General features: G+C 38.7%; 2 protein-coding genes across 2 annotated transcripts in view; one reads left to right on the plus strand and one right to left on the minus strand.

Annotated features, from left to right (window-relative positions):
- The first annotated feature begins 269 nt into the window (after positions 1–269).
- ARHGAP6 (Rho GTPase activating protein 6) overlaps positions 270–24,611 on the plus strand; it is a 670,816-nt gene continuing 646,474 nt past the window's right edge. Inside the window, exon 1 of the mRNA XM_043996656.1 lies at positions 270–887. Coding sequence (XP_043852591.1) covers positions 270–887 — 618 coding nt within the window. The remainder of the gene's footprint in view (positions 888–24,611) is intronic.
- LOC122746000 (ferritin light chain-like) lies at positions 5,706–22,813 on the minus strand. Its single transcript, XM_043991460.1, has 2 exons — positions 22,800–22,813; positions 5,706–6,438 (listed from the first exon to the last, which is right to left on the minus strand). Exons 1-2 carry the CDS (start codon positions 22,811–22,813, stop codon positions 5,706–5,708), a joined length of 747 nt encoding a protein of 248 aa, XP_043847395.1.

Consider the following 24,611-nt stretch of genomic DNA (forward strand, 5'->3'; position numbering starts at 1 on the left):
TGCCCCCGCCGGGGGAATCGGACACCACTGAGGGGTTCTCTGCCACTGCGGCCGTAGCCCGAAAAGGATAGACGCTGCTGCTCACCGCTACCATCTCTGCCCTCGAGTGCCTGAGGCTGCTAGCCTCTTCCACAGGGCTTTCGCCAGCCTCTGCTCACCATCCCAGTACACCTGGGAGTGGGGAGAGGTTAGGATTCGAGTGGAGAGAGGTTAGGATTCGAGTGGAGAGAGATTCTGTGTCCTCAGGGGGTAGGGGCACCAACGTCGAGATGTCAGCGCAAAGCCTGCTCAACAGTGTCTTTTCCTGTTCCTCCCCAGGGGCCGGTGCTGCCTCTGGCAAGGGTTTGTCCAAAAGGAGATTGCGCCAGACCCGCAGCCTAGACCCTGCCATCATCCGCAACTATGGCCGAGAACCTGAGGAGGATGAGGATATTGGAGGGCCCATTCATAACAGGGCTACTTTGGGCCGAGTTAGAGGAGCAGGTAGTGGGGGCAGCAGCCCCTGTACCCCGCTTTCTTCAGCTGAGTGTCTCGCAGTGTCTTCTTCTAGGGGTGCAATTCGAAGGGGGCTGCCATCTCCTGGCCCTCTGTGCTCATCCTTCTCGACTCCCAGTACCCCCCAGGAGAAGTCACCCTCAAACAGCTTCCAATTTGACTATGAACCAGCCTTGGGACGAAACACCCTCAAGAGGAATATGGCCTGGGACCTGCCTTACTTCCTAGCTGGGCCCAGCGGTGGACGGTCCTCTTCTACTGCCGGCATCCTCACCTCCCCAGGTGGAAGTACCAACAGCATCTTCTCTTCTCCTCGGAGATGGCTCCAGCAGAGGAAATTACAGCCACCACCCAACAGCAGCAGTCATTCCTACATTGTGTGGAAGTCTGAGGTAGGGACACTGGTTGGCCTCTTTGTTTCTTAATTTCTGCTACTCATCCCCAGAAGAAGGGGGGCTCTGCGAACGCGCCTTTGGGGCATTTTTTAGGGCGCTAACTGTTGCTGGAAGGGACTGGCTGTATTCTTTCACTGAGTCAAGCTGGTGACTGTTTACAGGGAGAAGACACCAGTTGAATGGTCTTACATGGTGAGGCTAGGAAGTAAGATTGTGACTGGCAGTAGTAAGCCCCTAGTGGTCATTTTAACAGCCTGGGGCTAAAAAGACAATAAGTTTGGACAGAGCAAAGAGAGAGGAGACGTATTTTGATCTATAGAGGAGCTTGTGTTTCAAGACATTAGAAAAGTGCTCAAGGTTTTGCCTCATTGCATTTTGTTTTCCAAAATTTAAATTGTCATTGTTGTCTATACTTTTAGTATACATGAAAATTATTGTACAACGTGTATATCTGTTGTCTTTCAATTAACACATGAGAAATTAAGATATGCAGAGACTTTCAGGAATTTGCACAATGTTTGACTTTTTTTTGGAACTCTCTGGTACTTGTCTAATTTGAAAATGCTCAATTCCAAAAGTATTCTTAGTGGCATTTCTTTGCTGTTGTTAATATCAACACATGGTGGATGATATAAACCATTATCTTTTACTACATTACTGTACTAAACCCCCTGAAGGATACTTCCTAAGTAATACAATTAATCTGGAATAGGAATGAATGAAAACATCATATTCAGAAGTTGGCATTTCATGACAATGTTTTCTCCATTTAATGCTAGGGAATAAAATTTCTGAAAAGATTTCTTAGGTACTTTTCATAACAGCATATTGTTTTGACAATTGAAAAAAATTGTCACCTTTGGACTGTAAACTGTCATTTTGGGATAGTCAGGAAGTTTTAATAAGCTGTAATGAAATATGCGTTACTATATCTATGCTGTTCATAGAAACCTTGTTGATTACAAAGATGAAACAAAATACTACAAAATTACTTGATTTTAACAAAAAACAACACCAACAAACTCAATATGTAAAATTATAAATATCAGTTTAAATTTCAAAAATGCTGGCATTATATAATTAATGAAATGTTAGTTGCATAGATCATAGATTTAGGGATTCTTCAGTTTATTATTTCCTCATACCTGGGAGGTAATTAGATACAACATCAATTAGTATTTTGATAATAATATTTAGCCTCAAAGTGTGTGTTTTAAAAATAAGACAAACTATCCTAATATTGATAACTATAACCACTGGTTTATTTATCCCTTTGTTGTGATAGAGACCCTAAAGGGGGAAAAAACTGGATCAGAGACAAAGAAAATTACCCAAAATTATGAAAGAATCATCATATATGGGTTTAGAAAATTTAAAAACAAAAAGCTTCTTAGTTTCTTTCCTAAGTTACAAAAATATGTATTATCGGATTAATGTTTCTTTAAGAGAGCTTTGTTAAAGAAAGCCAAGCTCTATGAAGATAAGGGCCTGATTAGATAGTCCCTAGCAATAACATTTGAAGACAATTATATCACTAAAGAACTTTGGGGGGCGGTTTCTTAATAGACTCTATAATCCTTGTCCTAGTAACCTACAGAGAGGCAGTAAATGCTGCATAGCAAAGGACTGTAGCTGTGACCAAAAGGAGTGTGTAGGAGATTCTAGAAGATTCCATTTGGATGAAAATTACATTCTTATACATGACAATGTCATATATATCTAGATTGTAGAAATACCACGCAGCATGAGTAGAGTTCAAATAACGGTACTAACTTTTCCAAATGAAACTCATCTGTCAAGAGTTTATTCACTCTGCATATTTGTTTAGCATAAAAGTGAGTACATGAGCATCCAGCAAAAGAATGAACCCTTCTCATAAAGTTTCTTGCTCTAATTTTAAAAATTAACTTCTGTCCTCTCCCGGTTTTCACCTCCTTCAATTCCTTCATTATTAAAGAGAACATCCAGTAGTTCAGTGCTGCATGCTACTATAAGCATTAGTTTCCTTAATAGTATCCTAAAAGAAATCTTGGGTAAGAAATGCAAGAACCTAGGTTTCCCTCTTTGGTTTAGCCAGGCATCATTGTCCCAGCCTACTATGGTGTGTGTGTGTGTGTGTGTGTGTGTGTGTGTGTGTGTGTGTGTGTGTGAGAGAGAGAGAGAGAGAGAGAGAGAGAGAGAGAGAGAGAGAGAGAGAGAGAGAGAGAGAGGACTGCTGTTACTATTATGAGGCTATCTGAAGGAAATCATCACTAGGTAAAGTCCCATTCTGTATTACTCTTTTTTTGGACACTCCTTGTCCCAGTTGGTTTTTATATCCATGATTCTCACACATGGGCCATAATTTCTTGCCTTACCCCTGGATCTTGTGAAGTTTCAGCACTGACCTTTGTACTATCTGCTCAATTTTTCTTTGGCTTGATGAAAAAGGATATTTGGGATATGGACATATGGGCATGTCAGAAAAACCTGGGAAAATTTGCTTTATGGGACCGACCCATGAAAGTAGACTGGCTGTCCCCAGTGCTGTATCCATCCACCTGCAAATAAATCTCCCATTATTTGGATATGGAAGGGGACGCAGTACTGGGGTTAGCCTACTTTCATCAAATATGCATCATTACCATCCGAGGATCCTACTAATGCTTGCCCATTGTCCCATGATGTCTCATGGTGTCTCTCCAAAGTCACTTATAGACCTTGAGGAAAAGCTGGATTATATAGACCTGTTAAGCCCTTCTCAGTTGCTTTAGGGAAATTCTTTGCATTGTCTCTGGCTGGTCAGCTTCCTGTCTGGCCCATGGGATGCCCTTAGGTAGAAGCATGGCCTCTGCAGATGTAAACAGTGCATATGTGGGTTCATCATGTCTCATCCCAGGTCTCAACACTACTTAGCTCTCATCTATTCCTCTATGAACATCTCTTGATCTCATGAAGTCTCTGAGATCTCTTTAATACTCTCCAGTGTTTCTTTGGCCTTTGGGTATTTATAGAAGGGCTTGAGACGTCACCTACAGGTCTGGACAGTGATAGTATCTCTTTCACACTAGTTCCCTCAATGAACTTTCTGGTGTTATATCAAGGAGTCAAAACAAGAAGCTACTGTTCTTGAGCATATTCCATCTCATTGCAGCTCCATGACCTCTGTATGTGTTGGCTAAACCCAGAGCTCAGAATTAGATTCCTAATGTTTTCGTAGAAAGATAGGACCCCTCTCATCTGGGGTTTGACTTCTGCCCTAAACTTCACCGAAGCTGACTCAGCATGTGATTAATGCTCACACCCCAATGGCATCCTTCTATTCATGTAGAATACAGTTGGGTGGGGGCAGCTAGGTGGTGCAGTGGATAGAGCACTGGCCCTGGAGTCAGGAATACCTGAGTTCAAATCCGGCCTCAGATACTTAACATTTACTAGCTGTGTGACCCTGGGCAAGTCACTTAACCCCAATTGCCTCACTAAAAAAAAAAAATACAGTTGGGTGTCTATTTCCCAAGAAAATACAGTTTTAGCTGTCCAGGTACTGGTAAGTCTTTGAGGATTAATAATAGCTAGCATTTATATAGGACCTTTAGGTTTACAAAGTACTTTCCAAATATTATCTCATTTTATATTCACAATAACCCTGAGAGGTAGGTGCTATTATTACTGCTATTTTTACAAATGAGGCAACTGATGCAGACAGAGGTTGAATGAGTTTCCCAACATCACATAACTAGTAAGTGTCTGAGGTTATAGTTGAACTCAGGTTTTCTTGACTGAAGGTCCATTGCTCTGTGAACTGAGCCACCCTGTTGTCCATATAGGTTGTGTCATTAAGCTTCTCCTTGGAAACCAAACCCTGAGAATGCATGAGGCTACTACAAGTAATAGGAGTATCACCAGATATAAAGATATTATTTGCATTAATGAAGAGAATCATGAACATAACTAAATCCAAGTTTTCTTTCTGGCTTAGGGATATAGTAGCTGAATTTAGGGGTATAGAAAAAGGTTTCCTGTAGAAGGTTAGATTTTAGCTGGAGCATGAAGGAAACTAGGGAAGTTAAGAGGTAAAGATCAGGAGGGAATATTCCAGAGATGGGGGTGGAGAACAGTTACTGAAAATGCTCAGAGTGGAAGATGGAGTGTCTTGTGTGAAGAACAGCAAGGAGGCCATTGTCCTTGAATGGTAGGATACATGAGGGGGTAGTGTAAGATGCAAGTAGACTGGAAAAGTACATGTGAGTATTGGGGGGGGGGAGGGCACAGCTTATGAAAGGCTATGAAAGCCAAACAGAGGATATTATATTTAATCCTCAAGGCAATAAGGGGCCACTGAAGTTTATTAAGTTGGTAGGGAGGGGGATGATGTGGTCAGATTTCTGCTTTAGAAAAAACAATTATCACTTTGATATTTGAGTGTAGGATGGACTGGAGTCTCTAGAAATTGGTGGCAGGCCAAGCAACCAGTAGGCTACTTCACTGGTTCAGGTATGAGGTGATGAAGTCATGCACCATCAGCTTGGGGAAGTTCCATTCTGTGAATTCCTTTACACCAACAAAATCCTATAGACCCGTTGCAAAAATAATCCGCCCATCCCTTTCCCCTCAACAGATCTGGAGAATGTCCCAAAAGTCTAAGTGCAGTTGTAAACTTTAATAGTTTAAATGAATGTTCAGTAAGGACACAAGAAATTTATATTGCTATGTAATTGGTCTTCATTTCAAAATGGCTCACTTGGAAATAACAATTGCTATAAAATTTGGGCATTTATCAAAAAAGGTGCTATTTTCTCTTTTTTTTGGGGGGGGGGGGTGAGCAGCGAGCCAGCTTTATTCTTTATTGTGGGCCCCGTTGGCCTTCTCGTGGAGCTGCTCCTCCCAGTCGTGCTTCAGGCTTAGCCACTCGAACAGCCCGGGCTGGGGGTCGGCCTGCACGTGGCGCAGGGTGGTCAGGTGGTCGCCCAGGCGCTTCAGCAGCCTCACCTCTTCGCCCAGGTAGTGGCTCTCCAGGAAATCGCAGAGGTGTGGATCCCCTTGGCTGGAGCCCAGGGCGTGCAGCTTTAGGAGGGCTTGGTTCAAGCCCTTCTCCAGGCTCAGGGCAGCCTCCATGGCATCCAAGCTGCGGTCCCACTCATCTTGACCAGGTTTCTGCGCAGCCTGGAGGAGGACCCGGCCCCCACGTTGGTTCTGGAGCCGCATAAGGCGCTCAGTGCCCTCGTGTTTGTCCTTCGCCGGGTCACGGAAAAAATGCGACACCCTCGGCAGAGCGACATCGTCCCAGTCGAAATAGAAACCCAGGGACAGGTAGGAGTAGGAGGCCTGCAGGTAGAGGTTGGCCAAGCGGTTGACCGCGGCCTCGGCCTCGGCCTCGGAGGAGTTTTGGCGGATTTGGTCCCGGAGGCCGATGGTCTCGAAAGCGGGGAGTCGGGTGGTCCCAGGGGCTGGCGGGCTGCAGAAGGACGAAGATCTAGCGCGAGGGGAGTTGGGGGAACCCCGGGTCTGTTCCATCCAAACACTGTTGAAGCAAGAACCAGAGCCGGGAGACGAGGTCTCGCTATTTTCTCTTTAAAGAATTTTTTTTGATAAATTCTCTATAGCTCTTTGACAAGTTGTTTGTACAAATGAATTCTTTGCCATCCTGTCAAACATGCTCTTAATTGAACTGTGCACAGAGCATACTAATACTAGTTTACAGAATCTTTACTAAGTTACACAGTACATCATTTCCTCTTCCAGATGTGGTTAACGATCTCATTTTTTTTAAAGGCAAGTGGATACATGTACCATGGAATCATGGACAAAATTCTGAGGCAGGCAGATGTACCTTAGAAGGCAACAGATGATATCTATCTCCCATACTCTCCTTTTGACCTCATTCTCCCCTGCCAGGGTACTTTCAGGGTGGTTTTTGTTTGTTTGTTTTGCCAGGCAATGAGGGTTAAGTGACTTGGCCAGAGTCACACAGCTAATAAGTGTCAAGTGTCTGAGGCTGGTTTTGAACTCAGGTCCTCTTGAATCAAGGGCTGGTGCTTTATCCACTGTGCCACCTAGCTGCCCCTATCTACAGGTTTTAAAAAATGAATTATCATTTGGACTTCAATTTTATTGTTGCTAAGGTAATGGCAGGAATGTGAGTCTTTAGTATATATAGTGTTAAGACAGGTCAGTGCTAAACTATGTGGGACTCCAAAAATAAGGTATTATAGAAGGTTGCCTTCCCTGACCCTTCTCTGTTATTAGTCTACCTGGTATCTTAATGATTATCCAATCTAGAAACCAAAATCCTTTAAAAGATTAAAACTGTGGGGCAGCTAGGTGGCGCAGTGGATAGAACACCGGCCCTCGAGTCAGAGGGACCTGAGTTCAAATCCGACATCAGACACTTAACACTTACTAGCTGTGTGACCTTGGGCAAATCACTTAACCCCAATTGCCTCAAAAAAACCCAAAAAGGGGCAGCTAGGTGGCACAGTGGATAAAGCACCAGCCCTGGATTCAGAAGGATCTGAGTTCAAATGTGGCCTCAGACATTTGACCTTACTAGCTGTGTGACCCTGGGCAAGTCACTTAACCCTCATTGCCCTGCAAAAAAAAAAAAAGATTAAAGCTGCATGAAGATTTTGAGATGCCATATGTAATAAATTATGACTAATCTGGCGATATTTTAGTGATAATTTTACTTAGACAATCAGGTTCTATTTAAAACTGACCATTGTCCACATGGAAAAGTAATGTATGTGTATTTATAGGGTAACGTTTATTCTATTATTTCCATGATTTAAAATGATTTAATAACATATTTTAAGATTTTTTTTATTTGCTTCTAAGAAGTTTTAGGACAAAGGTGCAGTTTTGTGCTTTTTATCCAGTAAATCAATATCTCTAAACTAAACTGTGTCTCTTCAAACAAGTTATTGATTTTTAAATTTTTTCTCATTTTGTTTGCCTTTGTGATACCCTACATGTTTTTTCTGGTAATTTTTCCCCTCTTTACCAGCTGTGTGCCAGCCTCAGATATTGTATTGAAGAAAATATCTTTTCAGTATGCTGACTACAAAGAAGGGAAACAGCAGGTCCCAAGGATGGGGAAAAAATCTGCCCAGTCTAGTTATTGCTATAAGGAATAGGAGTAATATAGGTTGGGAATGAGGAAAAGCTGGGATTCACATAACAAATGTATGCATTAAAGAATGCAATGATTGGACATCAGGGATGATCTGTGTTGCCAAAGAGGTAGTGATTTGATAACAAAAAAGTGAGGAAGAACATTTTATTTGTCACTATATCTATCCCATGACCTCAAATTAGTAAAAATGCAGTAGTCAAATTACCGAGTCTCCAAAAGTAATCTTAACATTGGCACCATCTGCATGTGTTTCTCTTGGCTGGAGCTCCTAAGGTCACTGTACAATCTCTTTTATTTTATAAGCATTAAAAAGAAATCTAAATAGACTAAAGCATTAGTCCAATTTCCACTAAGAGAAGCTAACACTAAAATACAGGGAGATTTTAGGACTTTGAAGAAAGAAGCAATACTTAACAGTATCTTAGAATCTTCACATTTTTAGAACTAAAAGGGACCCTGGAGAACATGTAGTTGACCTTCTTTATTTCATTAATTAATTTTTCATTTTATTTTTTCATTATTTAATCAACTAATCTATCAATCAATTAATTTTAATGAATCAATTTTCATGAGATCATAAAGCTAATGATAAAACTGAAACCTAGCTTTCTTAAAGTATATATATAATATATATTAAAAGTTGCCTTTTGTTTTTATATCTTATAATATATTTTCTATTATACCTTAGTATCACTGACAATCTGATTAAGTTGTTTCTGCCAAGAGTTTTACCTTTTTCGCCCATAAAATCACAAAATATTCCTTTTGTTTCTTTTTATTACCACTCAAATTGTTCTCATGATTTTTTCACCTCTGAGTTCCTGGGTTACATTCCCTTTGCCCCTATTCCAGTTCAGGTCTTTATCATTTCATGCACTCAGTTATTTTTAATGTTAAGTGTTTTTTTTTTTTATTCCTGAATAGAGATAGAATAGAAATACTTTTCTATTCCTGAATAAAGTAGTGGTAGAGCTATTTGTGAATCAGAAGGGCCACTTGTTGTTGTTGTTGTTTCTTGTTTTCAGTTGTATCTGACTCTTCTTGTCCCCATTTGGGGTTTTCTTGGCAAAGATACTGGAGTGATTTGCCATTTACTTCCCCAGCTCATTTTATAGATGAGGAAAACCGAGGCAAACAAGATTATTTGAATTCACAAAGAGTAGTCTTCCATCTTGTTTCTAGTCATTTCCCTCTTCAATTTATCCTGCATAAGCTCATCACATTATTTTCCTGAAACATCATTTAGACAAGATCACTACCCTGTTCCAAAACCTCCTGTGGCTTCCTTTCACCAAAAGATAATCACAAAGCTATTTAATTTGACATTCAGGGACTTGCAGAATCTGGACACAAAAATTTTTTCTAATTTTTATCTGCCATTCATTAATACAAAAAGACTATTCCTACAGATCAAGGAATACACTATTCCCTAAGCATACCTTGTTTCCTTGTCTTCATGTATCATTCCACTTACCAGAAATACCCTTATTTTTGTCACTTATTTGAATCCTCTTCATCCAGCCAGTCTCAGTTCAAATCCTTTCTCTTGCCAGATTTCCTTAGTCCCCAACTTACCTCTTCTAAACTCATAGAAACACAGAATTTTAGAGCTGAAAGGGACTTTAGAGATCATTTTGCAGATGTGGAACTTGAGCCCCAGAGAAGTCAAATAACTTTTTTTCAAAACTCATTCAATTTGGGAATGAAAGAGCTAGAACTAGAAACTATCTGGTGTCATGTATCTAGCAACTCTCTTTAATAGAGCCTGGAACATAAAAGACTTCTGAGTAGCCAAAATACATTAATATAGTACTAAAGGTACATTTTTTATGTATGTTGTCTCATTTGGTTTCCCCAATAACCCTGTGAGGTAGGTGCTACTTTACTCATTTGAGATCCCTCACTCAAAGCCCACATACTCTTATTTTACAAACAATTTTGATAAAGTAGTTAGTTATCTTGTTAGGCACCCCTCTGAGAATACTATTTTGATTGATTCTTATAGTGCCTAGATAAAAATGAACATAATTTAGAATTTTCCATGACTTTTGTTTGTAGGATAGAATGAAATAGGATGGAATGGGGTGGAATGGAACAGACTAGAATAGAATTCAGAAGCATAGTGATAGAACTCCTGCCCAAACTGTACAATTGATACATTTTAAAATTTCTTTTCTAAAAGAGTCATGCCTGGGTCAGCTATGTGGTGCAGTGGATAAAGCATAGGCCCTGAATTCAGCAAGACCTGAGTTCAAATCTGGCCTGAGACACTTGACACTTATTAGCTGTGTGATGCTGGGCAAGTCACTTAACCCTCATTGCCCTAAAAAAAAAAAAAAAAAAGAAAGTCTTGGTAAAAGAGTCATGCCTTCATGACCTATGTAGACTCCATTTAGTCAATAAGAATTTATTAAGCATTTACTATGTGTCAGAATTTTCATCAACATGTTACATTATAAAGAAATAGTCTGAATATAACATTTTAAAAATCATTGTGCAAGAGGAAAAGTAAGAAATCTGGTTGTAGCAGTGTTAGAATGATCTCATTGCCTTTTACTGCCAGAAAGATTCTTATTCTTATTACTTTAGACAAACTATTATACTCATGAGAAAGTGAGAAGGATCTTTACAGAAAGGTACATACCTGAGAGATTCAGTTAATGACATAAAGAGTCAAGCCAATAAGTATTTATCAGGTGCCTATTATATGCTGGACATTGTGCTAAATGCTGAAGATTACAAAGTCAATGAAACAAAACAAAAAAGCAGTTCCTGTCTTCAAGGAGGTTATAATCCAATGGGGAAGACAACATACAAATAACTATGGACAAGAAGGTGGGACTTTAGCTGACAATTGAAGGGATATAGGGAAACTAAGATGTGCAAATGAAGAAATCGAAAATTGCAGCCGTGGAGGAGAACCAGTAAAAGCCCAGAATCAGGAGATGGAGGATCTTGGATGAGGAACAGCAAGGAAGGCAGCATCACTAGATAGCAGGGTATGTGGAAGGGTATGATATATAAGAAGATTTAAATGGTAAGAAGAGACCAGGTTCTGAATGGCTTAAAATTATATATAGTTAGGATTTTTATTTGATTCTTTAGGTAGCCACTGGAATTTATTGAATAAATTAAAGGCCTATATATTAGTCTGCTCAGCATTGTACCAGATGCTGAAGAAAAAAAGATGAATGGATAGATAGATAGATGTATGTACACAGACTCACAAATATACATGTGTATATGTGTATATACACATGTATATACATACACACATACACACACACACATATATATATGTATATGTATATATATGGGATGTCCCAAAAGTCTTAGTGCAGTTTTAAGCTGGTAAAGCTTTAAACTACTGTGATTTTTGATACATCCTGTGTATGTGTGTATGTGTATGTGCTTGTGTAATGTGTATGTATATGTAACACTGGTAACAGATGGACAACCCTTCTATAACTTTTTTTTTGGAGGGGGATGAGGCAATTGGGGTTAAGTGACTTGCCCAGGGTCACACAGCTAGTAAGTGTCAAGTGTCTGAGGCTGGATTTGAACTCAGGTCCTCCTGAATCCTGGGCTGGTGCTTTATCTACTGCACCACCTAGCTGCCCCCTTTCTATAACTTTTGCAGTTGAAATCAATGAGTATTTCTTAAGTGCCTAAAACAGACGCTGATCTCAAGGAGCTAAATTATAGTTTTAGAGTGTCAGGGGTAATGGGGATGTTAAGTGACTTGCTTATGGACCAGTTACTATGTGTACCAATTAAGACTCAAAACCAGGTTTTTCTAACTCCAAGATTGGTCTTCTACTTGTTACTCCACATGGCCCTTAGTTATAATTTATATGTAAGCAGACAGTAATTGGTAAATAGAATAGATATGGACCACAGTTAGTCAGTTAATTTACATTTATGAAGTTTATGTCCTTTGCTAAGTACTAGGGATACAAAGAAAGGCAAAAGTCAGTTGCTCTGGGAGCAGCTAGGTGGTACAGTGGATAAAGTACCGGCCCTGGATTCAGGAGTACCTGAGTTCAAATCCAACCTCAGACACTTGACACTAGCTGTGTGACCCTGGGCAAGTCACTTAATCCCCATTGCCCCAGGGGAAAAAAAAGAAAAAAGAAAAGAAAAAGACAGTGCTAGTTCTCACAGCTCAATAAGGACTACAATAAGCAAAAAACTGGAGGTAACCAATAGTTTCATCTTATTTAGGAGGAAAGTCATATTGAGACCCTGGATCTGGATAACTGTCCAACTACCTAAATCTACCCTATTTCTAGTCTAGGATCTTTGCTGTGCACTTTAAAAAAGCTATTTGCCTATTCTATTTCTAATCTATTTCTGCCACTGACTCAGGTCAAGCTTCTATTTTCTGGTAGCTCTCTTACTGGATGCCTTCCAGGTCTTTTTTTGGTGTTCAGTTCTGACTGAACCAAATCCTCTTTCCCTAACTATACTCTACCTCTTATCTAGATACCTGGATTCTTATTTTATCTAATATTTAGAGGAAACCATTTTTCTTTCCTCTAAGAGCCAGAGAGAAATTTCTTGTTCATCCAATAAAGTAAACATTTCTATACACACACTAAAAACTTCTCATAATGACACAACAGCAAACACACATTCAAACACACGCAGTGGGAGGCCATTCACCAATGGATGGTAGAAAATATGTATTTAAAAGGGATCAGAGAAGGGAGAGAGTATTTTATATCATCAAGATTCATGTAACTCTTGAGAAGGTAAGCACACTCATAGGAAACATTAGATTGATTCCATTGTATAGCATGGCCAGCAATATCTAAGTTAATGGCAACCCACGTTATGTGTTCTTCATCACAAATAAATTAAGCAGACTTATTTAATACATATTTAGGGGGTTTTGTTTTGTTTTGTTTTGTTTTGCAGGGCAATGGGGGTTAAGTGACTTGCCCAGGGTCATACAGCTAGTGAGTGTCTGAAAGTGTCTGAGGCCGGATTTGAACTCAGGTACTCCTGAATTCAGAGCCGGTGCTTTATCCACTGCGCCACCTAGCCGCCCCTAGGTTTTTTTTTTTTAATGCAGTCATACTTGAGAATCCAATATAAGAAATAGCTAATCACTCTTTTAGTCCCCAAAATAGTAATATCATCTAGGTTTTCTGAAACATTCACAAAGGAAATGTCATCAGTATGTTGATGACTCTGCCTTACATATTCATATGTCAAAGATATATTCCTGAAGGGGACAATTTTGCAACCAAATGAATGGGTTCAGAGAAGTCTGTATATGAGCTGCTATACGTAGTAGTTAAGTGAGCTGCACCACAACTATGCATATGGTAACAGTGTTGTCAAGGCAAACCACTTGGAAAGACTTAAGATCTTGGATCAATGCAATGATCAATTACAGTCCCAGAAGACTGATGATAAAACTCACTTCCTGAATGAGAAAGGAAGGATTTGGGATACAGAATGAATGCAGAATACATTTTTTGAAAATGAACAATGTAGAAATTTGTTTTGCTTGAATGTGCCTATCTGTTAACAGATTTTTTCTTCTCTTTTAATGAACCAGGTGGGAGGGAGATAAAATAAATACTTCTTGATTAAAAAGGAAGTGAAAATAAAAATGACACTATTGCAGAATCAACAAATAATTTTGGACTAAAATGATGCATTTTAAGACTGAGCACGAAAACATATCAGCCCCAGTTTAAAAATTAAATTTGCTTCAAGACAGCTTTTTAAAAACAATGAATAAAAAAAATAAAAAAATAAAAAAATAAAAACAATGAATAATAGAAAGACTTCCCTAAAAACCTGTGTACAATGAGCTAAAGTTGTGTAAACATTAAGCAAAAAAATAAAGAAGAAAGAAAAAAGAAAAAGAAAGAAAGAAAAAAGCAGAAGCATTCAACAAATGCTTGACTCATTTTTCCAACTATTTCATTTCTTAGAAAGCAATGAGGGGAAACTGATGTTCTGGACTTAGTTCTGACCAAACACATAAAACTAATTGAAAGGATATGGCGGTGACAAGAGTCTTGGGAGGAAGTGACTGTGATATCTTAAAGTCCATCATAGTGAAAGAAGGGAACACTAGGCATAGCCATACACTTCACCTTGACTTTAAGAAAGGAGATTTTTAAAAGTTCAAAGTAAAAATAGATGTGATCCTAAGAGAAGACAACTCAATAAGGAATGGAGACCCTAAAAAATTTTTGAACATAAAATTACAAAGAATCCAGTGAGGAAGAAGATGGAGAGATATTTAAGAAAAGCAGTGTGATTGATTGCTTAAGGAGCTCTCTAAGTATCTTAGGTTTAAAAGTTGTTCATTTTTCAAAAGTCATTTTTCAGTCATTTCTGACTCTTCATGACCCCATTTGGGATTTTCTTGGCAAAGATACTGGAGTGGCTTGCCATTTTCTTCTCCAGCTCATTTTACAGAGGAGGAAACTGAGAAAAATGGGGTTAACAGACTTGCCCAGGGTGACACAGCTAAGAAGTGTCTGAGCTCAGATTTGAACAGGTATTTTTTTCTTTTCTTTTCTTTCTTTCTTTTTTTTTTTTTTTGCGGGGCAGTTGGGGTTAAGTGACTTGCCCAGGGTCACACAGCTAGTAAGTGTTAAGTGTCTGAGGCCAGATTTGAACTCAGATCCTCCTGAATCCAGGGCCGGTGCTCTATCCACTGTGCACCTACCTGCCCTGAACAGGTCTTTTTAACTAACTCCAAGCCTGATGCTCTATCCACTGTGCGACCCAACTGTCCTTGGGTTTTAAAAGTAAGTATCAAAAATGGAATTTGTGATATGTAATCAAAGAATAATACAAAATGGTGCCATAGTCCTCTAAGAATCATGTGGAAGGCTAAAGAAAAGAATATCTGAATAAAATTATATCTGAAAAGCATTAACAACAATAAGGATTTCTATATCCATATTTAAAGCGAGAAAATGAACAAGGGATAGATTCTTTGCTGAAGGCAAATGACCTAGTGTTTAAAATAATATAAAATAAGCATTCAACTTCTATTCTCCAGCAAGAATAATGTTTAAACTATGAAAAGTAAAACAAATATAAATGAGAGGCAATTTTAACCCGAGATAGACGAGGAGATAGTGATAGAGAACCCAGCTACTTTAAAGGAGTCCAAGTCTCCCAAGTATAGTTCAAACTCTGCTTCTGAAAGAATTTCCTGAAATGATTGTGAAAACCTACCTGTAATCTTTGAGGAAAATAGAAAATGGTAAAGGGACCAGCAGAGTGGCAAACATCATCCTCATTTCCAAATGGGGTACAAGGTAGATAACAAAAACCAAAAGTTTGATGCTGATCCCTGGCAAACTTCTGGAATGGACTACTAAACAGATGATTTATAAAAACTTAGCATGGGAATTAGTGATTACTAAGAACTCAGACTGAGTTTGCTCAGAACAAGGTATTGTTTAGACTTACCTTATTTCTTTTATGGTTAGGATTTTTTGATTGTATATGAATAACAGTTTCATTTAAATTTTCTTTAAAAAATTGTAATACACTTAATTTTATTTTTTTTATATTTTGCCTTTTTAAATTATGTGTAAAAACAATTTTAAACTGTCTTTCTTGAAATTTTGAATCCTAAATTCTCTTCCTTCCTTCTTCTATTTCCCCCTCCTTGAGAAGGCAAGCAATTTGATATAGATTATGCATGTATACACTAAACTTTAAACAGCAAAAGCAAGCATACATTTAGAAATTTTATGGTAAAAATTTACCTATAATATATCCTTAACAGCATTAGCCATTTCTTCTGTATCTTCTTTTATTTTATCCCTATTCATGTATATATTTTTTTCTTTATTGTGTAGTTGTAGGATATGTGTATGCTGTTTTCTCATCTGTTTTCTTTGCTTCACATTACTTCATATAAGGAACACTAGGTTTAAAGTCAAACTGGGCTAAAATTCCAGTTCTGTTGTTTACTACTTGTAGAACTTTGAACAACTTACTCCAAGTCTCTGGGCCTCAGTTTCCAAATCATTAAAAATGAGAGGGTTGGACTAGATTATCTGCTAGGTCACTTCCAGCTCTAAGTACTGTGGAATATAACTTTAAAAATTTCTTTATATTCAATTTTAGTGAGCTGCAGTACACTTTTATATTGTTGTTGCTTGTCCTTCATTCTTGAAGAGATGATGAAAGGTGTCTTGACTTGTGCGTGAATTGGATTTATATGTCATGGTTTATTCAACTATCAATTGTTGGAGATTCTTGTAGACTTCTGATTCTCTCCATTCACACAGCCTTCACCTTTGTATCTAATCACTCAAAACCTTAACAACTGTAATAACCTTCTGAATGCTTTTCCTGTTTCAAGTGCAGGAATCTGATAGTAAAAATTTAACAATTGGGGGCAGCTAGGTGGCACAGTGGATAAAGCATGGGCCTTGGATTCAGGAGGACCTGAGTTCAAATCCAGCCTTAGACACTTGACATTTAACTAGCTGTATGACCCTGGGCAAGTAACTTAACCCTCATTGCCCTGCACCCCCCCAAATAAATTTTTAAAAAATTTAACAACTAGATCAAGTACTATTGACATGCTTTGGGGGTTTAATCTCTATTATTAAGATTTTCTCCATCACTTTCACAATCTAGAAATCATCAAAACAATAAATCAGTCCCTCATTTGTAATGTTTCTGAGCTGTAAAGGCTCACACTGAAAATTTAACAATTAGCTTTTGAGCATGTTGGAATCGACTCTGGTACATTTTTGCCAAGGATCTCCCCACTTCAGTCCATCCTCTAAGCAGCTGTCAAAGTGATTTTCCTTAAGCACAGATATACCCATGTTACTATTCTACTCAGTAAAATCAATTATTTCCAGAATAAAGTATAAAATCCTGTTTGGTTTTTAAAGTCCTTCACAACCTGGCTTTTTCCTCCTTTTCCAGTTTTATACTTTATTCCTTTCCACATACTCTGTGGTCCATCATAACATTAACCTTCTTTCCCTTTTCTCAATATAACACTCCTTTAAGCTCAATCACTTTTCACTGGTTGTCATTTAAGCTGGTAACGTTCCACCTCCCAGCTTCCCTGGCTTTCTTTAGGGCTCAGTTCAAATTCCTCAAGAGGCCTTTCCTGGTCCCTCCCCTCTCCACTCACTGCTAGTGCCTTCCCTCTGAAATTATCCTTTACTTATAATGTTTGTATCTTATATATACTTAGTTGTTTGTAGATTGTCTCACCCATTCAAATTTGAACTCCTTGATATTAAAGACCATATTTTTCCTTTTTTTCCCCTATGCGCAGTGCATGGCACATAGTAAGTACTTAATAAATTCTTGTTTGATAGTTATTTATGTTGTTTCCATTTCTTAGAAACCATGACTAATGTGATCTATCTATCTATCTATCTATCTATCTATCTATCTATCTATCTATCTATCTATCTATCTATTGTTTTTTGGTGGGGCAATGGGGGTTAAGTGACTTGCCCAGGGTCACACAGCTAGTAAGTGTCAAGTGTCTGAGGCCAGATTTGAACTCAGGTACTCCTGAATCCAGGGCTGGCTGGTGCTTTATCCACTGCGTCACCTAGCTGCCCCATGATCTATATATTTCAACTGAGATCTCCTTTTTATGATAACATTCCCAGCATGTCTTCGCAGGAATGTGATCAAAAGTAGGTTTTTTTAGTTTTTTTGCCAGATTGCCCTCCAAAAAGAATATGCCAGAGCATAACTCCACCAGCAATGTATGAGTGTACCAATTTCTCCAACAATCTCATGGATGAGATTCCTTCATTTGATAGCTGAGAATGATTTTTATTTTGAAACCACTTCATGTGAGATTGATGAGATTGTCTTCCATAGCCAATTTCTTTCTGGACCAATAAGGATTTATCACCAATTAAATTCCACATACATTTTGTTTCTTCCCATCATGATAAACCACGAGTGAAAGTTGCATTCGACACTTCTAGACTTACACGACCATAATCTATAGTTCAGCCTTCCTAATTTTCAGTGAAGCAGGGCAAGTTCACTTGTATTTACATTTGATTCCCATTCTAATCCAAGTTAACAAGTTTTCTTTTATTCCTTTTTATAGATGAGGAATGGGGAATAGTTTTAACTAAAATTAAATGGCACCCCCAGAACTGCATTGTAAATTAAGAGAGAAGCAAGATGAGAACTCACTGTCCCCAAGTTTCTATCCTGCCAACCCACTGAGTCATGTTTCCGCCCCGGAAGATTCATAGCAGAGATCAAAGTCAGTACATTTTTCATATTGCATCACATAGCATTGCTCTAAGTCATGTAGTCTCCCCCCCAAAATTGGTTTATTGAATCTGGCTCCTAATGTTAATAAAGAACTTCAACAAACAAAGCTGTCGGAGTACTCTTGTCAAAACACCTAGATAATAATGTGAAAGGCGATATATAGGCAGTAAATAGTCTTTCAAGGTCAAAAGATACTATCAGAGTACAAAATTGGTTTCCAGAAACCCTGAATCATAAGCTCAGTAAGTGTACTAAGGATGTAGCAACCAGATATTTTAATCTTTCTTTTTCAGTCATCTCAATAATTAAATACAAATTTCCTTAGCATTTTTCAAGCATTATATTCAGTTGAAGGTGAGTAAGGTGATACAGAAGTGGTCAAATATTTATTTCTTTAGGTCTGGGCATGATTATTGTGATGTTATTGCAAGGTTAGGGAAAAAAAGGTGGAACAGTCCATTTTTCTCTGAAAGATTGTTTCAATTTAGGACTACCCAATGGGAGTTTTTGGTAAGGAACCAGTCAGCGGTAATCATTCAGTTTGCCTTTTTCTCATCTAAAAAGCACTACTTTCACAGGAAATGTTTTTCATTCTGCTATGTCCTTTCCTTCCTTCAGGAGGTACTATTTCTAATTTATAGAATAAACCTTTCTGAGTTATGCTTTCATAAGAGTTGAGCACAATAGGAATCTTGGGTGAATTATCAAAGAGACTTTATATTTCCACTGTTTTTAGAAGAGATGCAATCAGTTGTAGTTATTTTAAGGTTTGGGACAGACAGATGCTTATGCAAAATGCATGGGATTAGAGAGTTGAAAACACAAGAGGAAAATCAATGTTAGCAAATCTGCAATGAGTCCCTACATCTCAAGAACTGAATGCTTGTAGGGAACATTAGTATTCTACATTAACCACCAGGAAAGGTTTATGTTCCCCTTTATTTTGAAAACATTCTGGCAGACATTTAGACCACCATTTTATTAGTATAATTTCTCTTGATGAGTATATATGAAGTTTTACCTTCATCATAGTATCCTACTTAGAGAAATCCAGTGTGTCTTATGGTTACCAGGTATAACTTGATGGATATAAGGAAATTATTTATGTAAAAATACAGAGCAAAATAACCTCATTCAAAACATATAGCAAGAGTTTGAAAAGTCTCTAATTAATTAAGAACAACCTTCATTTTCAATCATCCTAATTACAATATCTGTCTGAGCCAATTATCTCTGATGGTTAGAGTGTTAACGAGGAAAGAGTTGTGGGTTGGATCCCCACATAGGCCACTTAGCTTTAAACCCAGAAAAACTCTGTGTCATGGCCCCCTTCACTGTGGTCAACATTTTGTACATGTATGATCTTAATCACAAGGAGAAATAGGAGAGAAAGGCTACTTTGCAAAGATCCCCATATAAGTGACTCTATTCCTTAGCCATTCCTCTTCCACTCAAACACCAGCCTTCCATAAGATCTGCTACCATCATTAAGGAGAACTGGCAGCTCAATACACAGTGGTGAAGACCTTGGTCAATGATCTGTCCAAGATACCAACATCAGAAATTCTATTGTGAATTCCAGAAAAGAACTGACTATATAAGTGCTTTATTGGTGAAGGCCTTATAGTACAAATCTTTGGATTTTTCTATCTTCTTGTACTAACTCCCTCTTCCAGAATATCCATTCTCTCTGTTTAGACAGATAGGTAGTACAGTTTTGTTCATTCTTTTTTTGTTTTTATTTTTTTGTTGTTTTTTTTTTGTGAGACAATTTGGGTTAAGTGACTTGCCCAGGGTCACACAGCCAGTAAGTGTCAAGTGCCTGAGGCTGGATTTGAACTCAGATCCTCCTGACTCCAGGGCCAGTGCTCTATCCAATGGACCACCTAGATGCTACTGTCCTTTATGTGTTATTTGGGGGGGGGCAATGAGGGTTAAGTGACTTGCCCAGGGTCACATGGCTAGTAAGTGGCAAACATGTGAGGTCAGATTTGAACTCAGGACCTCCTAAATCCAGGGCCAGTGCTTTATCCACTGTGCCACCTAGCTGTCCCCTCCTGTCTTTCATTCTTGAAGAGGACCATGACATTGGGTGATGTCATGAGTTGCAGTGAATTGGATTTAAGTGAGGGAAGGCTATGTAAGGTCACCAGCCTCACTTTCTCCCCCAGAGCCAACTGGGTCCAGTGGCAAGATATACATCAGGATGACTGGAGATGGTCCCAAATGTTTCAAGGCAATTGGGATTAAGTGACTTGTCCATGGTCACAAGGCTAGTAAGTATCTGAGGTGAGATTTAAGCTCAGGTCCTCCTGACTCCAGAGCAAGTGGTCTATCCACTGCATAGTATAGTAGACAGGGTTGCAATTAGAATCAGGAAGACTTGAGTTTGAATCCTGGTTCATATACTTACTAGCTGTGTGAGCCTGGCTAAGTCACCTAACCTTTCTGTGCCTCAGTTGCTTAGATGTGAAATGAGGTATTGAGCTTGATGGACTCAGGTCCTTTCCAGCTCTATATCTGTGATGCAATGATACTACGTAATATCATGACTCTTTTATCTCCTCTTGAACCCAGAGACCTATTCCTTAGGGAGAAACCCAATTTTTCCATCTCCTTCACTTAACCAATAAGCATTAATTAGATACCTACTATGTTCTAGGCATCGTGCTAGTCTCTGGAGATATGAAGTTAAAAATAATATAAAATAATCAAAAAAATAAAATAGTCCAAATTTGAATGAGCTTACACTCTGTCTGGGGAAAGAATATCTACTCATCTATAAAAGGAAATTGGGAGAAGGAGGATTCACAAGCAGTTGGATATATCAGGAAAGGCCTTATGTAGAAGTTGGGTGCTAAGATCAAGCCTTGAAGGATACTTGGAATGCTTAGAGAGGGAAGATTGTAAAATCCAAGCATGTGAGGCAAAGAGGAGATATGATGTCATGTATGAAGCATAACAAACATGTATGACAGAGCCAGATGGGCTGGACCTTAGAGAGCAGTAATGTGTAACAAGTCTGGAAGAGCTCATCTCATAGTCCATCGTGTCCTTTAGAATTCATGTTCTTATCATCAACAAACTCTCTTATATTATCCTCAAATTTGGAGGCCAACATTGTTTCCACATCCTTTCTTTAGTCAAAAATTTATTGTCGGGGCAGCTAGATGGCGCAGTGGTTAAAGCACCGGCCCTGGATTCAGGAGGACCTGAGTTCAAATCCGGCCTCAGACACTTGACACTTACTAGCTGTGTGACCGTGGGCAAGTCACTTAACCCCCATTGCCTAAAAAAAAAAAAAAATTATTGTCTCCCCCCAAAAATCACATCTCTATGAACCCTCTTCATTGGTGGCTACTCATCCAATTGGTGTATTCAATTAGTGGACATAGACTTTACTTTATTTTCTTGTACCTGAAATGTCATCCCTTTCCCATCCTATCTATTGAATTCCTGACCATCCTTTACAAAGTTGGCAAATACTGCCTACTATGTGAAGGTTTCTCCAGTAATAATAATATCGATAACAACAGCCAACCTTTATATAATGCTTTATGGGTTGCAAAGTGCTTTATGCATGTTACCCTGTAAGGTAGGTGCTGTTATCGCCCCTTTTCAGATGAGGAAACAGCCTTTTCTCCTCCTTCCTCATTGCCATGCCCAAACCATTCCTCTATCACCCTTCTTCAATGACTTCAGAGAATCTTGTCATACCTATGTCCTTGTTGCTCTCATCTATAGATTTTTTTCTTTCTTTCTTTCTTTTTTTTTTTTTTGGTGAGTCAATTGGGGTTGCCAAAGTGACTTACCTAGGGTCACACAGCTAGTAAGTATAAAGTTTCTGAGACCAGATTTAAACTCAGGTCCTCCTGAATCCAGGGCCAGTGCTCTATCCACTGTGCCACCTAGCTGCCCTCTCATCTATAGATCTTTAGGACATTCCTCCATCTTTCTTCAATGACATTAGTACCTGTATCAGGATTTCTCCCTAAGATGGGCCCACAGATAGAGTAAGCATCACAAGGCAACAAACAATTGTGCTATAGGACAGGAAGTCTGGGAGTGAAAGGGTAAAATCCTCTGAGGCATGGCTCCTCACCTGGGTCACAAGGCAGATGGTAAGAAGATGGCCAAGGAGTAAAATGCCATGATGTTAGTTGATATTTATATTATACTTGAACATTTACAAAACGCTTGACACTCATCTCATCTTATCTGAGCAACAACCTCATGAGCTAAATATTACCGGCATTATTATTCCTATTTTGCGAATGAAACAATTGATTTGGGGGCGGGGTGGGGCGGGGCAGGGCAATGAGGGTTAAGTGACTTGCCCAGGGTCACACAGCTAGTAAGTGTCAAGTGTCCAAGGGCAGGTTTGAACTCAGGTCCTCCTGAATCCAGAGCCGGTGCTTTATCCATTGTGTCACCTAGCTTCCCCCATGAAACAATTGAAACTCCAAGCGTATAAGTGATTTGGCCAGTTCAACCCAAGTCAAATCAACATAAGTTTACTAATCTCTTACCTTGTTTCAGGCATTGTGCTAAGCACCAAGTATACAAATGAAAAACAAAATAAAACAAAACATGGTTCCTATGATCCAGGAGCTTGATTCTATGGGGTAAACCTCATATAAACAACTAGGCCCAGAAAAACAGAGATATGAAGACCTTAGCTGCCAACAGAGTTGCGGGGAAGAGGACATGGAAGGCTTCTTGGATAGTTAGCTATGTTTCAGGAAATGTGCTGAGCACTGTTGATATGAATACAAGAAAACAAATCAATCTCTCCCTCAAAGAACTTACATCCTATTAGGGAAAGACAAAACATGAAAGGGAGCTAGAAAGCAGGGAGAGGAGAATGGTAGCCATCTCATTTGATGGGGAGGAGGAGCAGTAATGACTTCCTTCCTTAGATGTCACCATTAGACTTTATTTTGCAGCAGTCTGACAAGCTTACCATGTAATGCAGTAAACTATAGTTATCTCTGCTTATGTCTTATGGATTGTATTCTCCATCAAAGTAGGGACACTTTTCTTTTCCAAACCTTTTTTCTTCTCCCAAGATGCTAGCATAATGTTCCAACACAGTAGGAACTTTAAAAATACCTTTCAAGTATCTGTGAAAATTCATAAATAAAATTATTCAAAGTATATCATACTGATAGGGAGTGAGAAACATAAAAAAATTGCATCAAAAATTTAGAAGTGATATGCTAAAAGTTCAATTCAAGGTTCACTTATGAAATAGTCACATTGATGGTACTGATGCAGGTTTTATTGACATTGCGCTTTTTTAAAAAATTATTCTTTTATTTAAGTTTTCAACCTTTGTTTAGATAAGATTTCCAATTTCAAATTTTTTTCTCCCTCCTTCCCCTCCCTGCCCCCTTCCCCTAGACAGCAGGTGATCTGATATATAACATTAAACATATTTCTGCATTAGTCATGTTATACAAGAAGAATCAGAGCAAGAAGGAAAAACCTCAAAAAAGAAAAACAACAGCACCAAAAGCTAAAGAGATAGTATGGTCCAATCAATGTCCATATTCCACAGTTTCTTTTTTTCCTGGATTTGGAGAGCCTTTTTCATCATGAGTCCTTTGGAACTTTCTTGTACCATTGGATTGGTGAGAAGAATCTAGTCTATCACAGTTGATCAACACACAATGTTGATGATACTGTGCACAATGTTCTCCTGGTTCTGCTTATCTCACTCATCATCAGCCCATGCAAGACCTTCTAGGTTTCTCTGAACTCCTCCTGCTCATTGTTTCTTACAGCACAATAGTATTCCATTACATTCATATACCACAACTTGTCCAGCCATTCCCCAATTGATGGGCATCCCCTCAACTTCCAATTCCTTGCCACCACAAAAAGAGCAGCTATAAATATTTTTGTACATGTGGGTCCTTTTCCCTTTTCCATTATCTCTTTGGGAAAAAGACCCCAAAGTGGTATTACTGGGTCAAAGGGTATGCACAGCTTTATAGCCCTTTGGGCATAATTCCAAATTGCTCTCCAGAATGGTTGGATCAGTTCACAGCGCCACCAACAATGCATTTAGTGTTCCAATTTTTCCACAGCTTCTCCAACATTTATTATTTTCCTTTTTTGTCATTTTAGCCAATCTGATAGGTGTCAGGTGGTACCTCAGAGTTGTTTTAATTTGCATTTCTCTAATCAATAGTGACTTAGAACATTTTTTCATATGGGAATAGATAGCTTTGAATTCTTCATCAGAAAACTGCCTGTTCATATCTTTTGACCATTTCTCAATAGGGGAATGACTTGGATTCTTATAAATTCGATTTAGTTCCCTATATATTTTAGAA

Source organism: Dromiciops gliroides, chromosome 3, assembly GCF_019393635.1.
Source record: "Dromiciops gliroides isolate mDroGli1 chromosome 3, mDroGli1.pri, whole genome shotgun sequence".
NCBI classification, from domain to species: Eukaryota; Metazoa; Chordata; class Mammalia; order Microbiotheria; family Microbiotheriidae; genus Dromiciops; species Dromiciops gliroides.